Genomic DNA, 24110 nt, shown 5'->3' with positions numbered 1-24110 from the left:
TGATTTCTCTCCGGGGTAGAGGGCAGGGTGATGTGGTAGACCGAGCATTAGATTGAGAGTCAATTCTAGACCCAGCTCTTCTGCTTACTTGCTACATGATCTTGGTCAAGTCATGCTCTTTCTCTGGGCCTCAGTTCCCCCATCTGTCAAAGGAGTAAGGTTCCTCCAGCTCTGCAATGCTATGGCTCTGAGTACAGGCTCTGCCCTGTCATCTGGGTCTTTCCAGCTGAGTGTGACCCATAAGAACTTAGGCTACAAGCATCTTCCACTCACTCTTGGACCCTCGACTTCTAGAACAGTGCTAATTCATAATAAGCAATTTGTAGATGAGAGAACCAATGAATGAAGCCAAGTCTCTAAAATCATGAAGATGAGGAGAGGGGAACAGCAATTTATTTATCAAACCCCTACCCTTGAATTGGTATCTATAAGGACTTGAAGCTTGAAGGAACCAGTCTAAGGACAAATGTAAGGAAATCCCACTTAGAGAATGTGAAATGAGTAAATTGGACTCGGCTTGAAGTAGTCAGGAGAAAGTAGGTCAACTACCATGGTCTTCTGGAAACCCTGCATATGCCCACATGCCCCAGTCATGGGCCTATCTTAGCAGAGAAAGGCTCTGAGAGGTTCTACAATAAGGATATGAATTTCCCTGTGTTTAACTCAGCAGCTCCCATGCCATATCAGCCACAGTTCCCTTTTCTCGTGGAATAGTTATTAATATCCTTTCCACAGTACCATTTCAGGAGTGTTAGGTAAAGTGCTTTCTAAAGCTACTTTGAGCTCTAAACTATTTTGGGTTTGGTGATTGACTATCCCTAGGAATGATTCAGACTTTCGCACCCCTGGACCGAGAATTCACGTCCTGCTACTGGCTGACGGTACTGGCAGTGGATAGGGGTTCCACCCCCCTCTCTTCTGTAACTGAAGTCTACATTGAGGTTTTGGATGTCAATGACAACCCACCCCAGATGTCCAGACCCGTGTTCTACCCCTCCGTCCGGGAGGATGCACCCCTGCACACCTCCGTGCTTCAGCTGGATGCCTGGGACCCGGACTCCAGCTCCAAAGGGAAGCTGACCTTCAATATCACCAGTGGCAACCAAATGGGATTCTTTGTTATTCATCCTCTCACAGGTAAGGACCTCAGAAATCTGGGTGCATAGGATTATCTACAACAGTGCTTCTCAAAGTGTGGTCCTAGAATGGCACCATGAGCATCACCTATGAACTTGTTAGAAAGTCAAGTTCTCAGGCCCCATCTTAGACCTACTCGGTCAGAGCTCAGGGTGGGGACCAGAAATCTGTATTTTAATATGACGTCCAGAGGATTTTGATGTGTGCTAAGTTTGAGAAGTGCTGCTCAACAAAGTCCATCTCTGTGGGAGAATAAGAATATGTGAGTTTTCTTTCCTTGGAGCCCAGGGAAGCTAAGCAGGTTCCCTAGGTGGTCAAGCTGGGACAATTCCAGACCTCCAAGTGCTCCCAACTGACCATTCCTGAGAATCACAAGCCACAGGTTGAATCTCTTAACTCTAGTCCCACACTGATCTCAAGCCTGCTCATGGCACGGTGGCCATACAGATCCACTTCAGAGCAACCAACCGTCTCACAAAGGTCTGTCCTCGGTCCAAGGCCATCTTGGATGGTTTAGAGGAATCCAGCGGTCATTGGCTTGCAGCCGTGAACCAGATGCAGCCCACAGAGGTGTTCTGTTTGGCCTGCACAAGCCTTAAACAGTGATTTTTCAAGTTGTTGCCAACATTTAAAAATTTGGAAATTTCGCAAAATATTCCGGATTTCTGGTTGTTCTTAAAAATAACAAGATCTGGCCACATGGACCACACATCCCGCGGGGCCACAGCTGCCCGGAGCTGACAGCAGCTCCCTGTGTACAGCAGGTGTGTCCTCTGTGCCCACAGTCCCCTCACGCCCGACTGTTTTATTCCCGCCTGCTTCCTGCAATTATGCTGCCTGCCTGGCTCCCAGCAGAAGGTGAGAGCCAGTTCCCACTGCTGCAGGTACGGCTCCAAGGCCACATGTCCCTCTTGACCATGAACAACAACGCTATTGCAGAGAAGGCTGACATTCTCTCCTTCGAACCCAACTTCCCATTCTCCAGCTCCAACTGACTTTTGTCCTGGAAGGACAGAACTCGGGCAAGATTGGAGGAAGGAGAAGGGGAGAGTGCTGGCAGCAGCTTCCTGATCCTTAAGGCAAAAGGGAGTCAGGAGGAGCGATGGGCCTGGGGATCCTGAGGCAGACAGTGGGCGGGGGATGCAAGCGCCCCTTTGCCCTGTGACATCTGTTTGGAACCTTTGACCTCGGGGAGTGGATTAGTCCTCCTAGAAGGAGAATGCTTTTCTCTTGAAGAACAGGCCTAAGCTGGCTCTCTGCCTGGGCCCACTCTGTCTCTCCCTTTTTGGAAGAGGGAAGAGATCTTTCATCTAAGGCAATAGGTTCTCTACTTCTTCCAAATCCCTGCTCTGTTTACTGTCAACAGTTCCCTGACACCAGGTCTGGCAAAATGCCCCAGAGGGCAGAGAACTCTTAGTCTTCCTACAGTTGAGAAGAAATTTTTATCAGCATGAACATTTGAAAATAAAATAATAAGTCAGCAATGATTCCCCGCCCCCCCCCACCCCCACCTTTCTTATCCACATTATATTGTCCACTTCCATACTTGGATCCCTTGGATGGCTTTCCTGTGCCCTTAAGATAAAGCCAGACCCTGCCGTGTCCCACAGACTTGTGCCTGACCGGGCTCCTGCTTTCCTTTCTGGCTTCATCTTGCCTCTCTTGCTCTATCACTCTCTGGATCCAGTCACATGGCCTGCCCTGGTCCATGACCTCTCCTGGCACAGGGCCTTTGCACATGCTATTCCTTCTGCCAGGAGTCTCTTCTCTCTGTTTTCAGGCTAACTCCTGCTCTTCTTTCAGATCTTGGCCCAGCTGTTCTTTCCTTAGAAAAGTTTTTCCTGACACTATAATACATCTCCCAGCAGGATCTAGTTTTTAAAAACACTTATCACTTAGAACATTATATTCATGTATGTGATTATTCCATTAATTATCCATGTCCTTCACTAGACTTCAAAGGCTTTCCAGAAAAGGAAGCTTGATTTTTTTTTTTGCCCACTAGAATATGAAGTCCTGGCACACAGTAGGACCTCAATAATTGGGAAATGAATGAATGAATCTCTGCCAGCATCCACAATCGTTTGTTAAAGCCCAAGACTCATTTATTCAGCAAGTGTTTAAAGGTGTCTGCCCTGATGAGGCATTGAAATTACGTGCTGTAGAGAGAGGGGAAGATATAAAACATAATTTCAGGCCTTGAGGAATCCAATCCATCAGGACCATGAAGATCTGGATGTAAAAAAAGCTATAGAACCAGTGTAAAGAGTACAACATTGGGACTTCCCTGGTGGTGCAGTGGTTAAGAATCTGCCTGCCAATGCAGGGGACACGGGTTCGAGCCCTGGTCTGGGAAGATCCCACATGCCGCAGAGCAACGAAGCCCATGCACCACAACTACTGAGCCCATGAGCCACAACTACTGAGCCCACGAGCCACAACTACTGAAGCTTGCATGCCTAGAGCCTGTGCTCCACAACGAGAAGCCACCGCAATGAGAAGCCCGTGCACCGCAACGAAGAGCAGCCCCCGCTCACTGCAACTAGAGAAAGCCCTTGCGCACAGCAACAAAGACCCAACACAGCCAAATTAATTAATTAATTGATTATTTAAAAAAAAATTATATATATAAAAAAAAGAGTACCACATGGTTAAAATATGAGTAGATGTGGTGCTGTGGCTGTTTAGAGGAGAGAGGAAGCTGCTCAGTGTGGTAGACCAGCAACGGCTTTGTGGAACAGGGGTGGCTATGCCGAGCTGAAGGATTTGGAGGATTTGACAAGGAACAGTCTGGCAGGGCACTTGGGCAAGGACTGTGACAGGAGAAATAGCCAGGAGGGAAAAAGACCCAGGTCTTGTTGAAGACAGAGCAAGTACGTCCATTTTTTTTTCTTTTTTTTCCTTTTAGTTTTTTCTTCTTTAAAAAATTTTTAATGGTCAAATAATTGTAGACCTACAGGAGAGTTGCAAAGAGAGTTCTCATACATCCATCACTCAGTTTCCCCTAATGTTAACCTAGCACATTCATCAAAACTAAGAATTAATACTGGTGCAAGGCTATCAAGGAGAATACAGACTTTACTAAGATTTCCCCAGTTTTCTCTGCTAACATCCTTATTCCCATCCAGGACCCCACACTACCTCTAGTCCTCACGTGTCCTTGGTCTCCAGTGTCTGACTGTTCCTCAGTCTTTACTAGTCTTTTATGAGCAAGTAGGCCCATTTTCTAAAGGCATATCCATTTCCACCACTTATCAAATGTAAGATCTTGGGGAAGTTACTTGACTGCTCTATGTCTGAGTCTGCTCACCAGTAAAATGGAGATAATAATAGCTACCTCTTTGCTGGTTGGGAAGACTAAATGGGTAAATAGATGGAGATATATAAGGAGCTTTGAAGAATGCCTGGACGTGTAAGAGCTCAGTGAGTGCTGGCTCTTATGATTCTGAGGAAGGGCAGAGGGGGGAGAGGAAGCTAGCAGGGTAGGTGGGGTAAGACCTAGATGGTGGTGGGTCAGGGTAAAAAGAGTAGAAGAATCTAGAATCCATTAGAGGTGAAATCAACAGTAGTTATAAAACCACTGGATGAGGGAAGGGAGGGAGAGGGAAGGGGCTGAGATGGGGTGATAGGGGGACATTTGTTTGGAGGAGAGAAATGATAAGAGCTGAATCGGCTGAATCCACGCCTCGTGCCAGGAAGGGTCCTTGGTGGACCCTCACACAGTCCCTTGGGGGTGGTTCCACCATGTCCCCATCCTACATGGGCACTCCCTGGAAATCCTGACACCAACCTCAGAGGGGGGATGAGGCTGAGAACACAGGCAATGGCCCAGGAGGCCAGGCAGCAATTCCAGGGACACTGGCCCTGAGAAGATGCGGGGGAGGCAGAGAGAAAAGAAAAACCAGAGATGGAGAAAGAGTGACAGATTCCAAGATGCAAAGAGGGGGAAGGGAGAGAGAAAGCTCTGGGAAGGCAGAGAGAAGGAGGAAGGTGAGGGATGAACAGAGAGGGGGGAGGGGATGAAGAGAGAGCAGAACTGAGCCAGAAGGAAGGCTCCCAGCCAGGGTCCTCTCATCCCCACACTCTTCCTGGGGGTCACCCAGATGCTAAGCCTTCCCCATGAGGCCCCTCAGCTTGGGGATAAGCTGGGTGGGGCAACCTGAAACAATATTCATTCTGTCCTAGAGGAATGCATCTTCCTCTCTAGCTGTGGGGCTTTCCAGGAGCCTGCTCAGATTCCTCCCGTGCCTGCCTTCTTTGAGGGAAGAAAAGGCGGGAGGACGAGGAGGCAAGAACATGGCGCAGACAGAGGTCACTCCTCACACCACACTCCCATTTCCAGCACTGGAGGCCTCATCCCCAACACCGGATCCCCGTTTCTCTCATGGAGCCCCCATCCCCACACTTCATTCCATTACTCCATCATTTAATTGCCTAAACAAGATCAAGAAACTTACTGAAAGTTTTTAGAACACCCACTGACCCCCTACCAATAGCTCTGCTTTCATTGAAAAGAGACCTCCCTACCCAGCTAGGACCTCTCAGTCTATGGGCGTGGATGCCCCTCTGGGCCCCCGAAAACCTTGAGCTTAACTTTCTTGATGCTTGCAGAGAACTGGCACCTTCTCGCCTTTATGGCCTCAATTTATAGCCACAGTGTCTAGAAAATGAAAACCAGAATTACAGATCACTAAGTTCACCTTCCTGAATTTACAGAGGAGCACTCCCCTGGCTCATCCGTGCCAGCCCGGCATGGGAAGAGCCGGTCCTAGGTCTCAGATGAATAAGAGAATTACAACAAAGGAGTAAAAAGCCACCCCTCCGTGATTTCTCGTGAACTGAAGGCAGTGACTGTGATCCCTGTTATAACTCCTGATGAGCTGCCTTTTTCACTCAACAACATACTGTGCTCAGGACCCTCCTCATGGTGAAAGCAGGAAGTAGGTGGGAACCTCCGCTCATGCCATCACCTCGGCTGTCCTCTCCCCTTCCTCTCTTCCCCTTCTTTCTCTCCAGAGTTCCATTTCCCCCTAGTTCCATTTCCCCCTCATGCTCTTGCTCTCCAAAGACGAGAAGAATTCTGATCTAGGCTTTGAATGTAACCCTTGAATTTATCCCAGTAAAATGGCCCTGGGCAGAAGACCTAAATAGAGATTTCTCCAGAGAAGATACACAGATTGCCAACAAACACATGAAAGGATGCTCAACATCACTAATCGTTAGAGAAATGCACATCAAAACTACAATGAGGTATCACCTCACACCAGTCAGAATGGCCATCATCAAAAAATCTACAAACAATAAATGCTGGAGAAGTTGTGGAGAAAAGGGAACCCTCTTGCACTGCTGGTGGGAATGTAAATTGACACAGCCACTATGGAGAACAGTATGGAGGTTCCTTAAAAAACTAAAAATAGAACTACCATAGGACCCAGCAATCCCACTACTGGGCATATACCCTGAGAAAACCATAATTCAAAAACAGACATGTACCACAATGTTCATTGCAGCTCTATTTACAACGGCCAGGACATGGAAGCAACCTAAGTGTCCATTGACAGATGGATGGATAAAGAAGATGTGGCACATATATACAATGGAATATTACTCAGCCATAAATAGAAATGAAATTGAGTTACTTGTAGTGAGGTGGATGGACCCAGAGTCTGTCATACAGAGTGAAGTAAGTCAGAAAGAGAAAAATACCGTATGGTAACATATATATATGGAATCTTAAAAAAAAAAAAGTTCTGAAGAACCTAGTGGCAGGACAGGAATAAAGATGCAGACGTAGAGAATGGACTTGAGGACACGGGGAGGGGGAAGGGTAAGCTGGGACGTAGTGAGAGACTGGCATGGACATATATACGCTACCAAATGTAAAATAGGTAGCTAGTGGGAAGCAGCCGCATAGCACAGGGAGATCAGCTCGGTGCTTTGTGACCACCTAGAGGGGTGGGATAGGGAGGATGGGAGGGAGACGCAAGAGGGAGGAGATATGGGGATATATGTATACGTATAGCTGATTCACTTTGTTATAAAGCAGAAACTAACACACCATTGTAAAGCAATTATACTCCAATAAAGATGTTAAAAAAATAAATAAATAAAAATAAAATGGCCCTGGGAGCCTTTGCTCCAGTCTCCCTCCAACCATCTCTCCCCCAGGTCTCCTATCCACTGCCCAGCTGCTGGACCGAGAGAACAAGGATGAACACATCCTGGAGGTGAGTGATGCTGCTGAACCCATTCGCTAGATTTGAAAACCTCCTGCAGGAGGCCAGGCTGGAGCCAAGCCAGGCCTTGGGGCCACATGCACGTTTCCAGGCAATGGCTGAGGAGGGTGCTGACTCAGAGAGGAGTTGCTACTTAAGCTGAGCCTTGCTGTGGTGGAGACTCTCAGCGTCTTCGCTGGCTCTCGAGCACCGTGAAGGGAAGGGATCTGAAACCATGTGAGGGCTGGACAGGAAGCACTGATGGATTAGCAATATACCTGCAGTGAGTACAGGAAGACGGAGCAGTACACACGGGCTATGCACTTGTCCGGTCTGCTTTCCAGTCCATCCCTATGCTCTAGAGAGAGTCACCCAGTGTCAAACACTAGGTCAGTAGGAGAGCCAGGATGAAAACCCAGACCTTTGTCCTCTAGCTCTGTGCTCTTTCTAGGACATCTCTGAAATCACATAAGCATCCCTGGTGACCATTCCAATGAGAGGCATCGGTCTTGACCCAGAGGGGATTAAATCAGAAGGAATCTAGTTATACCCTCTCCCGCACTATCCACAACTAATGAACAGGCATCTCTTCTAGTCTTAAAGACGTCAGCTGGGAGGGACACATATTCCTCGGCAGGAATTTTGCTTTCTATGCTCCCAGGCTCTGGACGTTCCCTTTGTATGAAACAGGCATTACTAGTAACAGCAGCCAAATGGCCCTCTAGGGACTGAGGCATTCTCCACAGTTCAGCAGAGGCATTTATCTTTAAACAGCAAAATACATTAAGAACTCAGAATCATTTAAAGTGGAAATGTCTCTTCTCATACTGATGCATGGGATGATTTGCCCCTACCTGAAACAGCCCGATTCTGAAATTGTTTTCGTGCCTTTATTCTGTCTCTTGATATCATTTCATGCATTGGGCGGCATGTCTGACTCCAAAGGTACTGCCCATGCCTCCATTAACATCTCCTCAATTATTTTTTTCTAACCTCCAGTAGCTTAAGAAAAGCGAGAACAAAGCTTACTAGAATTACGAGCCAATAAAAAGTAAATGGTCTCCGAGAAATGGCCATTGGCCTCCTGAGTAAAGAGTTCTAGCTTTTGTCTAGAGCTTCTGTGACTCTTCTTCCAGTTCTTTCTGGTTTCTTTCTCTGTTGCTGCTCGCTTTCCTGTGGGCGAGGTTACCAAAGAGCTGGGTTCCAAGAAGGTAAGGTTATGATAATAAAAATCACGAGCGTATACCAAACAACAGATGGACTGGTATTTCCGGGCTTTTGAAAGCAGGGGTAGTGGCAGAACTGTGGTGGGTGGCGATACATATTCACTGCCTTGCGTTTGTCAACTCACACTGGATTCTGTCCCCAGGTAACTGTGCTGGACAACGGGGAGCCCTCCCTAAGGTCCACCTCTAGGGTGGTGGTACGCATCTTGGACGTCAATGACAACCCCCCCGTCTTCTCCCACAAGCTCTTCAATGTCCGCCTTCCAGAGAGGCTCAGCCCACTGACCCCTGGGGCTGTGTACAGGCTGGTGGCTTCAGACCCGGATGTGGGTCTCAATGGCAGGGTCACCTACAGTATCGAGGAGAGTGACGAGGGGGGCTTCAGTATCGACCCAGTCACAGGCGTGGTGTCGTCCAGCAGCATCTTCCCAGCTGGAGAGTACAATATCCTAACGGTGAGGGACGGATGGAGGCCGTGGAGGGGGAGTGGCATACCTGGTCAGGGATTTTCTTTGAGGATACAGGAGGAGGGGGACAGCCTTCAGGCCTGATGGAGGTAATACTCCCCTCCGTGGCTTTCTCCCAAAGAAACTGGGAATCCCGACTTCAGCCAAAAGATCAGAATTCTGGGCCTTTCTCCTTTAGGGCAATAAGGTCCTTGCCTGGAAAATCCACCCTACTTAGAGATAAGGATTTTGGTGAGAAGAGCAGGGCTTTGAAATCAAGATAAGCCTGGATCCCAATCCTAGCAATGCCATTTTACAACTGTGTGGCCTTGGACAAGTCACTTAACCCTCGTGAACCTTTGTTTCATCATCTGTAAGACGGGCATAAGAACATTTTCCTTGTAGAAAGCCAATATAGCAAGTGGCTAGGGCCTGGGCTCTCATGTCAGTAGCCTGAATCCAACCCCATCCTCACTGCTGGCCAGGCAGACATCCCAGGCAGGTGAATTCACTATGCTGAGCCCCGGTTTCCTCCTGCAAAAGGGAGGTGATAACAGTACCTCTCTGAGGGCTGTCAATAGGATTAAATTAGATATTGCACACAATGCTTTCAGAGCAGGCCCTGATAATAGGGAGTGCTCAGTAAATTCTAGTTTATTATGTTGATGGCTGTTGGGAAGGGTAAAGGGTCCATTCATGGAAAGTCCAGTTCAGGAAGTAGCACACAAAGCCTTCAGATAATAGTGGCTTTGATTCATTTTTTACTACCTATGAGTTTCTGGAGCACAGTTCTATGTTCTGTTCACCACTGTGCCTGCTGCAACTGGCTTGGTGCCTGTTCACGTAAGCTCTCAGCTGTGTGCTGAATGGATGAACCAGTGGACGAAAGGCCAGCTCAGTCTGTCACAGGGTGCTCTGTCTCCTGGCCTGGCCACCAGGGTCTTCTTGTTTCTTAACCCCAACCCTACAGTCAAAGCCTCACCTTCTGGCCTCTTTTCAGGTCAAGGCAACAGACAGTGGGCAGCCACCGCTCTCGGCCAGTGTCCGGCTACACATTGAGTGGATCCCCCAGCCCCGGCCCTCCTCCATCCCACTGGCCTTTGATGAATCCCACTACAGCTTTACAGTCATGGAGACAGACCCCGTGAACCACATGGTGGGAGTCATCAGTGTCGAGGGCCGACCTGGTCTCTTCTGGTTCAGCATCTCAGGTGAGGGCCCAAGGGTCCCATCCTTGCAGACCAGCCCTAGTCCTTAGGACACAATCCTTCTGAGCCCTCTCAAGGTCACACTCTGTGGCAGCTGCTGTTTTGGCCATGAGTGGTGATTGCCTCTTCCCTGGTCCTTTGGGGCAGTGGGTAGTCAGACCACTGCTTCTGCCAAGCTTTCCTTCGCACCAGCTGTGATCTCAGGTGCAACCTCCACGGTCTCACTGGTAACCCCAGCCAGAGCCAGACAGGGCCTCAGTTATCCCAAGTTCCTGGGAGACCTAAGACAGTGGTCCAGAGAAGCCCAGAGGAGAAAGCACAAGTTTTATGTTTCCTCTTCTGCCTCAATGTGAACATCAGTGTAGAGCTGACTTCATTGACCATGAGCCCGAGGCCAGCTGTACCCTGGGGCCCTGCTTAACGTTCTGGTCCCAGGTTCCAGCCTCAAGATCAGGGAAAGGGTCTACTCTTTTTTTTTTTTTTTGCGGTACGCGGGCCTCCCACTGCCACGGCCTCTCCCGTCGCGGAGCACAGGCTCTGGACGCGCAGGCCCAGCAGCCACGGCCCACGGGCCCAGCCGCTCCACGGCACGCAGGACCCTCCCGGACCGGGGCACGAACCCATATCCCCTACATCTGCAGGCAGACTCTCAACCACTGCGCCACCAGGGAAGCCCAAGGGTCTATTCTTGTAGTAGGAGACACTTGGGTCCAAGCTCTCATGGCCTCCTCTGAAATTCCTTTCTGTTTCTAAATCAAGATTTTGTTAAAACATCTTGGGGTGGGGCGCGGTTCATAGATTCCTTTGGGAACCTGATGAATGTTTAGGTCCTCTTCCCAGAAAGATGCATGCGATTGCGTGCATGCGTATGTGCGCACACGCGCGCGCGCACACACACACACACCCCTGCATGCAAATTTAGGGGTTTTATAGATTCTCTGAAACCCAGCCAGGGATTCCAGGTCAAGAATCTCTAATCTAAGAGCTTCAGTACCCCCTGAACCATGAAGTCCTATTACAGAAATTCCCAGCCTGCTTCAGAGGTTGGATACCAGCCTGTCTCAAGCTTTTTGACCTCCTAGATTTACTTCCAGTTCCGATTCACTGCTCTTTTTAAGTATTTGACTTTTTTTCTTATAGAACGTTTAGAAAACACAAATGAGTACAGAGAAGAGAATAAAAATCACCTAAACTCCCACTAACCTGAAGATAATCCCCTGTTATCATTTTTATGTTTCCCTCTAGTCTTTTCCTTTATACACCCATACACTTAGGGTTATATGAAAATATTGTCATATAACCTTTTTGGGTTTTTTTTTGCGGTACGCGGGCCTCTCAATTGTTGTGGCCTCTCCCGCTGCGGAGCACAGGCTCCGGACGCGCAGGCTCAGCGGCCATGGCTCACGGGCCTAGCCGCTCCGCGGCATGTGGGATCTTCCCGGACCGGGGCACGAACCCATGTCCCCTGCGTCGGCAGGCGGACTCTCAACCACTGCGCCACCAGGGAAGCCCTGTCATATAACCTTTTAAAATATATCATGAACATATTTCCATGCCACTAAACAAATTTCTACGAGCAGACATTTAAATAGCTGCATGCTAATTCTATATTTTGGATTCTCAGTTTATTAAAACAATTCCCTCTTGTTGAACAGAGTTACTTCCATTTTTTCCTGTGTCTAAGCTGCTTTAGACTATGCAAACTACCTGTAAGCCATGATGTAGAGCTCCGTTACTCCTGCATGTTTCAATACTAGTAGCAGAATACATTCTAGCGCAAATTTTGGTCTTCCTCTGGGACTCTTCAGTCCTTATAAGTGTGCCTTTTCCTGAATCATCACTTGGATCTTCAAAATAATCTGACAATAAGTTGAGAGGATAAACTACCACCTCCTCTAGATCTGCCAGCCACATCCCATAGTACTTGTGTTACTACTGCCTACATCACTGAGGTCGTGTGTGCTTTCCTCTTACTACCCGTCCAGGTGGGGACAAGGACATGGACTTTGACATTGAGAAGACCACAGGCAGCATTGTCATCGCCAAGCCTCTCAATACAAGGAGGAGGTCAAGCTATAACTTGACCGTGGAGGTGACTGATGGGTCCCACACCATTGACACCCAGGTGAGAGGCCTCATTGGGAACCCTGAGTTGAGAGGAGATGGGAGGCCTCCTTGGTTGGAAGGCAGCTGTGCTCACCACTGTGCCACCATTGCACACTGGGGCCTCTTTGGTTGGGATGAGGATACTGAAGGCTCTCTGTGCATGTGGTGTACCTCAAGGAACACCGAATTTGGAATCAAGGTTCTGTGCTCTAGTCTTGTCTGATCACTCTCTATGTCTGTGATCTTGGGAGAATTCTTGTTCCCTCTATGGATCTCTATATAATGAGGGGTTTTGTCTAAATGAGCAGGTTTTAATTAAAGGTAGAGTGCCACAGGGGCTACCATAGACATAGGAATGATGGTAAGTGGGGCTCTGGATTTCTACTCTGCTTTCAGCCAGTTTTATTTGTTTCATATACTGCAATTGCACCCAAAAAATTGCATCTGAAGAAAAGGCCCTTTAAGAAGAATTTTGTTTTTGAAAACCACGAAACTGCATACTGTCTGAAAGCCCTGTGATTTTGAAATCCTATCATTCATTCAACAAATATTTATCAAGTGACTGCTGTGTGCCAGGCCCAGTTGTTATGGTGGAGAACCAGACAGACAAGGTTCCTGACCCCCTGGAGCTTACAGTCTATCTTCTCTTTCATTCTCCTCCCTAGGTCTACATCTTCATGATTGCCAATGTTAACCACCATCGGCCCCAGTTTTTGAAGCCTCATTATGAGGTCAGAGTTCCCCAGGACACACTGCCTGGGGTTGAGCTCCTCCGAGTCCAGGCTACTGATCAAGACAAGGGCAAGGGCCTCATCTACACCATACACGGCAGCCAGGACCCGGAAAGTGCCAGCCTCTTCCAGCTGGACCCAAGTAGTGGTGTCCTGGTAACTGTGGGGAAATTGGACCTGGGCTCGGGGCCTTCCCAGCACACACTGACAGTTATGGTGAGTTAACTGAAAAACTGGGTAAGGATGTGCTTGCACGCGATGTGTGGGGTGCACATGCTTGGAGGCGTGCTGAAGGTTCCCTTTCTCCTGCTGAGCCAGCTGGACTAATGCTCATGACGATAATCCATGAGATGAGTTGTGACATTTCACAGCCTGCCAGAGGCACCTTCCATAACGGATGCCTGGGAGTGAGGAAAGAGATGGGACAGCTGCCAAAGAACCCCCTGCAAACTTGGCTTTTTCTGGGCTCACTCCAAATATCCCCCAAGAATTCTCTCCTTGCTCCATGACTGCATGATCACACAAACTCACATAGCGTCAGAGCTGGGAGGGACCCAGAGACCATCCCACCCAGAGCAAGCAGGTATATAGGGCACAAATGAAGGAAGACTTGACTCTTAGGGTCACGTGCCTGCAGTTTTATGACCCTGAGAGTGAGAGCTTCCTTAAATTTATGCCCTACATGCCTCATTTGCCTCACTCTACTCCCAGCCCTGGTCCCACCCATTTCTCTTATCTTACACCTGAGGCCCATAGAGGAAGAGAGACTTGCTCACCATCATACAGTTCTTTACGATGGAACCCAAATCAGAGCCAAGTCTTCCAGACTCAAGGTTCTTATGTGTTAGTTTATCATCCTCTGGGCACTTATATATATATTAAAGGCTCTGAGAAGTCCTGCAGCAAAGAAAACTTCAACTTCATTTTAGTTCAGTGCTCCCTAAATTTATTTGACCATAGAATTTTTTTTTTCCTGAATAACGTGTTGACATCTTGAAGAACTAATATTCTCTGAGAACCAATTTGGAAAATACTGCTTCTCTGCTTATTTCTGCCTTTCTCCTGAAATGGAATTATCCCTGAAAATAGCTAAGCCTAATAATCACGAATTGATAAATTTATTTAAGAAGAAAAAAGAACGTAACTGAGAGCAAAATTTAAAGGAATACAGAGAGTTACAATTGTGTGCCTTTTTCACTGGCATTCTCTGTCATCGACTTTAATCTAACCGTCCCTCCTCCCATTCCACTTGCTGCTCATCCCACTGCACCCTTGGACCCACAGGTTCGCGACCAGGAGATGCCCATCAAGAGGAATTTTGTGTGGGTGTCCATTCACGTGGAGGATGGAAACCTCCACCCTCCTCGCTTCACCCAGCTCCACTATGAGATGAGTGTTTCTGACACCACAGCCCCCGGAACAGAGCTGCTCCAGATCCGAGCCATGGATGGTGACCGGGGAGCCAATGCTGAGGTCCACTACTCCCTCCTCAAAGGTGAGAGGCCTGAGTTCGGGACATGAAGGGAGGGACTTTGGCAGTAAGGGAAAGCACCAGAGGCATGGACTTGCAAGTTATTCAAGTGCCAAGCTCGCTAAGCTTTGGCAAATTATCATTCTAAAGCACTCCCTGGGACTATAGTGACCTAAGTTAATGCACTTTCAAAGGTGGAAAGAACAGTAACAAAGGATTACTCAAGTTATGGGAGAATTTACATAGAGAATACATATATATTCACCAACAACCACACATGTAAAGGATGCTTATGAAGTCCATGCAACATTCTAAAAGATAATATCTTTGTGTATGTACAATAAAAGGGACCTAAAAATACTTGGTAAGATATACGGCATAGTTTTAGGAGTATTTTCTTCTAAGGCCACATCATGATTTCATATCTATTACATTGTTTTTTATCTTAAAAATAGGAATATTACCTGCGCCAGAAACTCGTTGTAAAGATTAAAAGAGAAAATATATGTTAACACATGCAGTAAACGGTAAAATATTATACAAGTGCCAGGGGTTATTACTATCATTGATAAGTGTTAATTATAAGTAGTTAATAGGACAAAAATGATAATATCCACTACCCAACTAAAAATGATAATATCCACTACCCAACTAATTAATCACGGTTAGATTAAGGTCGATGACAGAGAATGCCAGTGAAAAATACACACAATTGTAACTCTCTGTATTCCTTTAAATTTTGCTCTCAGTTATGTAATAACTGATAATTCATAATTGATATTTAATAATTATTGTTATCTTTAATATTCATTAATACTTCATAGAGCTAGCTGCTGCGGACAATCAAAGATGAGAGTGACTTGCTCTCTGCCCTAAAGGGGCATAATAATGTTCACTTATTGCTTGTCAGTATCTTACATACTTTAAGGATTCAGAACTTTTTACATTTTCTTTTTTTGAAGAAACGGAAGTTGTTATACCTTGTCATACGGCAGAAATCTATTCATCCCTGAGGAATAATAATACAAATTATAACCCATTAATTGCTTACTTTTTGTGACTTATGAAGTATAATCACATCTTTTATCTCACTGACAACCCCACTGATATTGGTATTAATTTTATTTTACAGATAGGGTTAGTTTTAAAATATTCTTCTGATTATAGAAATAACGCATTCTGATTCTTTAAAACCTGGAAAAACCAGGAATGTATGAAGAAGAAAATAACATTCAGCCATGGTTCTCATGAGCTAGAGAAAATAATTTCATGTATTTCCCTGTTATTTTTTTCTATGCAACATTCTGCAGCGGTAAGATCAAAATGAATATACGATTTTGTTCCCTAATTTTTTCTCTCAGCAGTAAAATAAAATGTTATGATTATGTTCAATAGTTTACTTGGCTACTTTTAATGGAACTACTTTTAAACTGCTGTTTACTCATTAAAACCATGTTCTTTGACCGAACTTAGGATTTGTATCACAAAGGCAAATTGGGAAATCACCTCACTAGTCAGCTGGAAAAGGGCTTCCGTGAGTGGCAGAATCAGATGGAAGGCTTTGTGGTAAAGCCTGGCTATTTACTTTGCCACTGGCATAATAAAATATCATAAAATATGATAAATGAAATAAGAATAGTAATAAGCGGTACTCCTCTGAGTGAAGGACCTGTACCCCTGAGCAAAATTACTCAGGTGTACGTCATGGTATTAAATAGGTAATGGTCTCATCACAAGAAAAAAATGTATTTGTAACTATGTCAAGTGACGGACGTTAACTAAATTTATTGTGGTAGTCATTTCACAATATATACTTATACATATATCAAATTATGTTGTACACCTTTAATGCAATTATATCTCAGTGTAACTGGAAAGAAGTACCAGTTATGCAAGCTGAATACGTTCTAGAGATCACTGTATGACATTGCGCTTATAGTTAACAATACTGTACTATAACCTCTAAAAATTCAAGAGGGTAAAATCTCATGATACCTGTTCTTACCACAGTATTAAAAAAGGAAAGGAAAGAAAGGATAGTTGCAGTCCAAGTAAGGTCAGACTCTAAAAACTGTGATAACTTTGAGAATTTTTTTTTTAGGAAAATATGATTCGTTTTCAACATTATCTTTTGTGAACTATGTAATGTCACATAATCACAACTTTCCTCAAAACTTAAATTTGAAATGGTATTATGTATTTATCTAAATAAACATTACATTTTAAAAGGATTACAAAAATGATAGGTAATCAGACATGGAGAAATTACTCCATTTTCGATTCTCATTTGGGCTTCCTCATAAGTCAAGGAAGACTCCTTTGGGTACTAGAATCTCTGCAGTTCTCTAATACTTGCTACTCTTCGCCAAAGAAAGCCTGTAGTTCTCAGGCCCAGACCCTTTTAGCGAGCAATAGATTTTATCCAGATTTTAAGAAAATATTTTCCATTGACTGGTGTTTGCGGTAACTTCTGATTTATGACAAGCAATAATGGTTTTCTTTTTAAAGTACCAATATAAAGCTGCCTGTTAAAAATATTTTAAATTAAAAAAATAAACCAATTTAAAGGAAAATATCCATTAAATAATGACATAAATCATATACTATACTATTGTATAGGTAGTTGCTGAATATTAAAAAAAATTGTAAAGGCGGTGTGAGAATGCCTAAAATTTAGGAAATCCAGGTGTGGTGGAAAGGGCATTTGATCAGGAGCCTCAAGATCTGTGTGTGCTATCCAGTCCCTCCCCACTCAACCCATTGCCACTCACTCCCAAGCCTGACAATGGACTTTCCCACAATAGACTATACGAGGACTAGACGAGGTGGTTTTTCCAGTCCGTATCAGTTTTGACTCCATATTTACAATTTTCATCTATCAAGTATATAATCAAAGCTATTACAAGTTACGTAAAGAATGGGTTAAAATTCTAAACAACGTAACTGGAGTTTGTCCTGTAAAAGTCAACACTGAAATACAGAGTGGAGTGTGCTTTTCCTACAAAGTATGTCTCCTTTCTTTGCTCCACAAACCTACTACTGCTTTAGTTTATAGCTTAAGTTGCAGCCCGAACACTTAGTGATCATTGAAGCTTCCATTTACGGAGCACCTAATATGAGCACCACATAAGGAATTTCGTGAAGTATATATCTACCCTACACATTATATCACAATTAAATCCAGGGTGGTGCAGGATGTGGATTTTGCCCTGTCCAACTTTTGTGTGATTGCCTTTTACTGATCTAGAAAGCCTAGTTGGTACCTCTTGAGGGTGTGGTAAACTTCAATTTATCTTGTCTTTTGTTTCAGGGAACAGCGAAGGTTTCTTCAACATCAATGCCCTACTAGGCATCATAACTCTGGCACAGACACTTGGTCAGGCAAATCATGCCCAGTATACTCTGACAGTGAAGGCAGAAGATCAAGGCTCCCCACAATGGCATGACCTGGCTACAGTGATCATTCATGTCTACCCCTCAGATAGCAGTGCCCCCATCTTTTCAAACTCCGAGTACTTTGTAGAGATCCCTGAATCAATCCCTGTTGGTTCCCCAATCCTCCTTATCTCAGCTACAAGCTCCTCAGAAGTTACCTATGAGTTAAGAGAGGGAAACAAGAATGGTGTATTTTCCATGAACTCATATTCTGGACTCATTTCTACCCAGAAGAACTTGGACCATGAGAAAATTTCATCGTACCAGCTGAAAATCCGAGGCAGCAATATGGCGGGTGCATTTACTGATGTCATGGTTCTTGTTTATATCATTGACGAAAATGACAATGCTCCCATGTTCTCAAAGTTGACTTTTGTGGGTCAAATTAGTGAAGCAGCTGCACCGAACAGCATGATAGTGGATGCAAACAAGAACCCCCTTGTGATCCGTGCCTCTGACAGTGACAAAGAAGCTAATTCCTTGTTGGTCTATAAAATTTTGGAGCCAGAAGCTCTGAAGTTTTTAAAAATCGATCCCAGCATGGGAACCCTAACCACTGTATCAGAGATGGATTACGAGAGCATGCCCTCTTTCCAATTCAACGTCTACGTCCATGACCAAGGAAGCCCTGTCTTATTTGCACCCACGGCTGCCCAGGTCACAATCAATGTCAGAGATATAAATGACTGTCCCCCCAGGTTCTCAGACCAGATATATGAAGTAGCAGTACTGAAGCCCATCCACCGGGGTATGGAGCTCCTCATGGTGCAGGCCAGTGACGATGACTCAGAAGTCAATTATAGCATCAAAACTGGCAATGCTGATGAAGCTGTTGCCATCCATCCCATTACTGGCCGCATATCTGTGTTGAATCCTGCTTTGCTGGGACTCTCTCGGGAGCTCATCATCAAGGCTTCTGATGGCCTGTATCAAGATACTGCACTAGTAAAAATTTCTTTGACACAAGCCCTTAACACAAGCTTACAGTTTGACCAGGATGTCTACAGGGCAACAGTGAAGGAGAATTTGCTGGACAGAAAGGCACTGGTGATTCTTGGTGCCCAGGGCAATTGTTTGAATGACACCCTATCTTACTTTCTCTTGAATGGCACAGATATGTTTCATATGGTCAAATCAGTAGGCGTGTTGCAGACAAGAGGTGTGGCATTTGACAGAGAACAGCAGGACACTCATGAGGTGGCGGTGGAATTGAGGGACAGTCGGACACCTCAGCGGGTGGCTCAGGCTCTGGTCCAAGTCTCTGTTGAGGATGTCAATGACAATAGCCCTGAATTTAAACATCTGCCCTACCACACAATCATCCAAGATGGCACAGAGCCAGGGGACGTCCTCTTTCAGGTATCTGCCACTGACCAGGACTTGGGGGTGAATGGTGCTGTCACATATGCATTTGCAGAAGATTACAGATATTTTCGAATCGACCCCTATCTTGGGGACATATCGTTAAAGAAACCCTTTGATTATCAAGCTCTAAATAAGTATCACCTCAAAGTCATTGCTCGAGATGGAGGAACCCCATCCCTCCAGACTGAGGAAGAGGTACTTGTCATTGTGAGAAATAAATCCAACCCACTGTTTCAGAGTCCTTACTACAAAGTCAGAGTGCCTGAAAATATCACACTCTACACCCCAATTCTCCACACCCAGGCCCGGAGTCCAGAGGGACTCCGGCTCATCTACAACATTGTGGAGGAAGAGCCCTTGATGCTGTTCACCACTGACTTTAAGACTGGTGTCCTAACAGTGACAGGCCCTTTGGACTATGAGTCTAAGACCAAACATGTGTTCACAGTCAGAGCCACAGACACAGCTCTGGGGTCATTTTCTGAAGCCACGGTAGAAGTCCTGGTGGAGGACGTCAATGATAATCCTCCCACGTTCTCTCAATTGGTCTACACCACTTCAATCTCAGAAGGTTTGCCTGCTCAGACTCCCGTGATCAAACTGTTGGCTTCTGACCAGGATTCAGGGCAGAACTGTGATGTATCTTACCAGATTGTAGAGGATGGCTCGGATGTTTCCAAATTCTTCCAGATCAATGGGAGCACGGGGGAGATGTCCACAGTTCAAGAGCTGGATTATGAAGCCCAACAACACTTTAATGTGAAGGTCAGGGCCATGGATAGAGGAGACCCCCCACTAACTGGTGAAACCCTTGTGGTTGTCAATGTGTCTGACATCAATGACAATCCCCCAGAGTTCAGGCAACCCCAGTATGAAGCCAATGTCAGTGAGCTAGCAACCTGTGGACACCTGGTTCTCAAAGTCCAAGCTCTTGACCCCGACAGCAGGGACGCCTCCCGCCTGGAGTACCTGATTCTTTCTGGCAACCAGGACAGGCACTTCTCCATTAACAGTTCATCGGGCATAATTTCTATGTTCAACCTTTGCAAAAAGCACTTGTATTCTTCTTACAATCTGCGGGTAGGTGCTTCTGATGGGGTCTTCCGAGCAACTGTGCCTGTGTATATCAATACTACAAATGCCAACAAGTACAGCCCAGAGTTCCAGCAGCATGTTTATGAGGCAGAATTAGCTGAGAATGCAAAGGTGGGAACCAAGGTGATTGAGTTGTTAGCCATAGACAAAGATAGTGGTCCCTATGGCACTGTAGATTACACCATCATCAATAAACTAGCAGGTGAGAAGTTCTCCATAAACCCCAGTGGCCAGATCACCACTCTGCAGAAATTGGATCGGGAAAATTCCACAGAAAGAGTCATTGCTATTAAGGTCATGGCTCAGGATGGAGGAGGACGAGTGGCCTTCTGCACTGTGAAGATCATTCTTACGGATGAAAATGACAACCCCCCACGGTTCAAAGCATCTGAGTACACTGTATCCATTCAATCCAACATCAGTAAAGACTCCCCAGTCATCCAGGTGCTGGCCTATGATGCAGACGAAGGTCAGAATGCAGATGTCACCTACTCAGTGGACTCAGTGGAGGACCTGGAAGAAGAGGTCATTGAAGTCAACCCAACCACTGGTGTTGTCAAGGTGAAAGAGAGCCTGGTGGGATTGGAAAATCGGGCCTTTGACTTAAAAATCAAAGCCCAAGATGGGGGCCCTCCTCACTGGAACTCTCTCATGCTGTTACGACTTCAGGTGGTTCCTAATGAAGTATCCTTGCCCAAATTTTCTGAACCTCTATATACTTTTTCTGCATCGGAGGACCTTCCAGAAGGGTCTGAAATTGGTTCTGTTAAAGCAGTGGCAGCCCAAGATCCAGTCATCTATAGTCTAGTGCAGGGCACCACACCAGAGAGCAACAAGGATGGCATCTTTTCCTTGGACCAAGACACAGGGGTTCTAAAGGTGAGGAAGGCCATGGATTATGAGTCCACCAAATGGTACCAGATTGATTTGATGGCACATTGCCCCCATAATGACACTTACTTGGGTTCCTTGGTCTCTGTCAACATCCAAGTGAAGGATGTCAATGACAACAGGCCTGTATTTGAGGCTGATCCATATAAGGCTGTTCTCACTGAGAATATGCCAGTGGGGACCTCAGTCATTCAAGTGACTGCCAATGATCAGGACACTGGGAATGATGGCCAGGTGAGCTATAGGCTGCCCGTGGACCCTGGCAGCAATATCCATGAGCTCTTCGCCATTGACAGTGAAACTGGCTGGATCACCACACTCCAGGAACTTGACTGTGAGACCAGCCAGATCTACCACTTTTATGTGGTGGCCTATGACCATGGCCGGACCATCCAGCTATCTTCTCAGGTCCTGGTTGAAGTCTCCATTACAGATGAGAATGACAATGCCCCCCGATTTGCTTCTGAAGACTACAGAGGATCTGTGGTTGAGAACAGTGAACCTGGTGAACCTGTGGCCACTCTTAAAACTTTGGATGCTGATATCTCTGAGCAGAACAGACAGGTCACCTGCTATATCACAGGTAAGTATACCTATCGTGGAACAGAGTCACTGGGGTGCGTTGAAAAAAGTCCAATAAGAGGTTCCCTAAGACATGGCTCTGCCACTCATTAGCAATGTGACCTTGGGTAAATCACTTAACGTCCCAAGACCTCAACTGCTCCATCTGTAGTCTTGGCATGCCTGTTCTCAATCAACTCACAGGGATGCTTGTAAGATCTAACCTGAAAAAGCTTTGAGAGCTTTTTGCAAAGTGCATTGTAAAGAGGATTTCTTATTACCTTAGATGGAGTAGATAGACTAGAAGTGAGATCCTGCAACTGTTCTCAGTTAGCTTCTGGGAGACAGAGAGGGAATCAACAGTTGTGTGGTCCATGAAAACTCTGTGAGGTGACTGTCCTTGTAGAGTAGTATTCTGCCTAGGGCAAGCTGTCGATAGTAGAAAACGCTGCCTAGTCAACCACAGGACCTAAGTGTTGGAGCAAAAACACTTTCTTGGATATGATTCCAGCCCAATCCCCTCATTTCATACATGGGAGAACCAAAGCCCAGATAGCGGAAGAAACTCAACCAAGGTCACACTCCAAGCTTGCATCAGGGCTGGGATTAAAACCATACCCTACAAACTGCTTTCCCCAGTGGATACCTATTGTAAACCTACATTTCCCCAATCTCTGCCCAGTGGCTAAATGTGCCAATCAGTGGCTAAAAGAGAGTTTCTTTACTTCTCAGTGTCCCTTTCCCCATCTCCCAGGTACCATGTCATTCCATTCCCATAGTCATGGTTTCTTCTGCTATCACAGCTGTCTGGTGGAGAGTTAATGAGCCTAAAGTTCCAACCAAGAATCATAGACTCCTGGAGACATATCCTGGATCAGAGCTGTTTGAAATATGGAGTCTTAGTGAAATAGAATCTTGTCATCTTGTAATATCAGACTCTTAAAAACACAAAAGTCTTAAAATCTCTGAATAATAGAATAATAAATGTCAATATATCATCAACTCTTGGAATAGTTTAATCTGAGGACTCTGGCATCTTAGAATCTCAAAAATCCATCTCTCCTCTCAGTGATTGGTATCAAGGAAAGATAACTCAGAAGTAAATCTAGCGATCCATCTGAACCTCCACTTAGCCTGTGTCCTCAGTCATAAAATAAAGCCTCAGAGAGTGTATTTATTTAATTTATTTTTGGCTGCATTGGGTCTTCGTTGCTCCACGTGGGCTTTCTCTAGTTGTGGCGAGTGGGGGCTACTATTCATTGCGGTGCACGGGCTTCAGTAGTTGTGGCATGTGGGCTCAGTAGTTACGGCGCATGGGCTTAGTTGCTCCACAGCATGTGGGATCTTCCTGGACCAGGGCTTGAACCCGTGTCCCCTGCATTGGCAAGCGGATTCTTAACCACTGCACCACCAAGGAAGCCCCCGCAGAGAGTTTTTACTGATCATTTCCCACCCCTCCACTGTTGAACAGATACTAGATACTAGAAGGTTCTTTTCTAGAATTGCAATCTGCTTCCCTTTAACTTCCTCCGATGCCTTCCAATGCACAAAAATAAAAAACCTGCCCTTCAGCCACATATTCTGGAGCAGTGTTTCTTGCAGTGATGATTCCATTTAATGGAGGCCTTTGAAGTTGGTAGAGGCTTCATAACACCAGATAGACGGACTCATTGCAGAATTATGGGTCCTTAGCTAAGGGAGGAAATTTTTGCCTTTCCCAACAATCCTAAAAAAGAGTGTCAGGTGGGCAGCCACATAGGGCACAAAGCCTGGTTTGTTCCTGTTGCTTGGATTCAGGAAACTCTGTCCCATCTTTTTAGAGGGAGACCCCCTGGGCCAGTTTGGCATCAGCCAAGTTGGGGATGAGTGGAGGATTTTTTCGAGGAAGACCCTGGACCGTGAGCACACAGCCAAGTACTTGCTCCGAATCACCGCTTCTGATGGCAAGTTCCAGGCTTCAGTCCTCGTGGAGATCTTTGTCCTGGACATCAATGATAACAGCCCGCAGTGCTCAGAGGTGAGAGCCTGGTGAGGGTGGGGGAGGAGTAGAGGCAAGGAAGCTGGAGTGAAGGGCAAGAGGAAGGAGAAGGACTCAGGGTACCATCTCTGGAACTGGACATCGTTGACCACACTTGCCCTTGCTTCTCCTTGGCTGGCCTCCGACTAGCGCCCTAGGCAAGGGAGATTCTAGGTGATTCCTCCCACCCCCTCCAAAGGGATGTC

General features: G+C 45.9%; 2 protein-coding genes across 3 annotated transcripts in view; one reads left to right on the top strand and one right to left on the bottom strand.

The window, feature by feature from the left end:
- Nucleotides 1-24110, bottom strand: part of LOC112402869 (proton-coupled amino acid transporter 1) — a 162909-nt gene that overhangs the window by 39732 nt on the left and 99067 nt on the right. The window lies entirely within an intron of this gene.
- The window catches only part of FAT2 (FAT atypical cadherin 2), a 64980-nt gene that overhangs the window by 4141 nt on the left and 36729 nt on the right, over nucleotides 1-24110 (top strand). The window contains exons 2-10 of the mRNA XM_024749981.1: nucleotides 823-1137; nucleotides 7306-7364; nucleotides 8722-9033; nucleotides 10025-10235; nucleotides 12218-12357; nucleotides 13004-13285; nucleotides 14354-14564; nucleotides 17851-21909; nucleotides 23708-23904. Coding sequence (XP_024605749.1) covers nucleotides 823-1137; nucleotides 7306-7364; nucleotides 8722-9033; nucleotides 10025-10235; nucleotides 12218-12357; nucleotides 13004-13285; nucleotides 14354-14564; nucleotides 17851-21909; nucleotides 23708-23904 — 5786 coding nt within the window. The remainder of the gene's footprint in view (nucleotides 1-822; nucleotides 1138-7305; nucleotides 7365-8721; nucleotides 9034-10024; nucleotides 10236-12217; nucleotides 12358-13003; nucleotides 13286-14353; nucleotides 14565-17850; nucleotides 21910-23707; nucleotides 23905-24110) is intronic.

Source organism: Neophocaena asiaeorientalis, unplaced genomic scaffold (assembly GCF_003031525.2).
Source record: "Neophocaena asiaeorientalis asiaeorientalis breed wild unplaced genomic scaffold, Neophocaena_asiaeorientalis_V1.1 scaffold548, whole genome shotgun sequence".
NCBI classification, from domain to species: Eukaryota; Metazoa; Chordata; class Mammalia; order Artiodactyla; family Phocoenidae; genus Neophocaena; species Neophocaena asiaeorientalis.
Note: the sequence above shows the minus strand (reverse complement) of the source record. Positions and strands in the feature narration are given on the sequence as shown.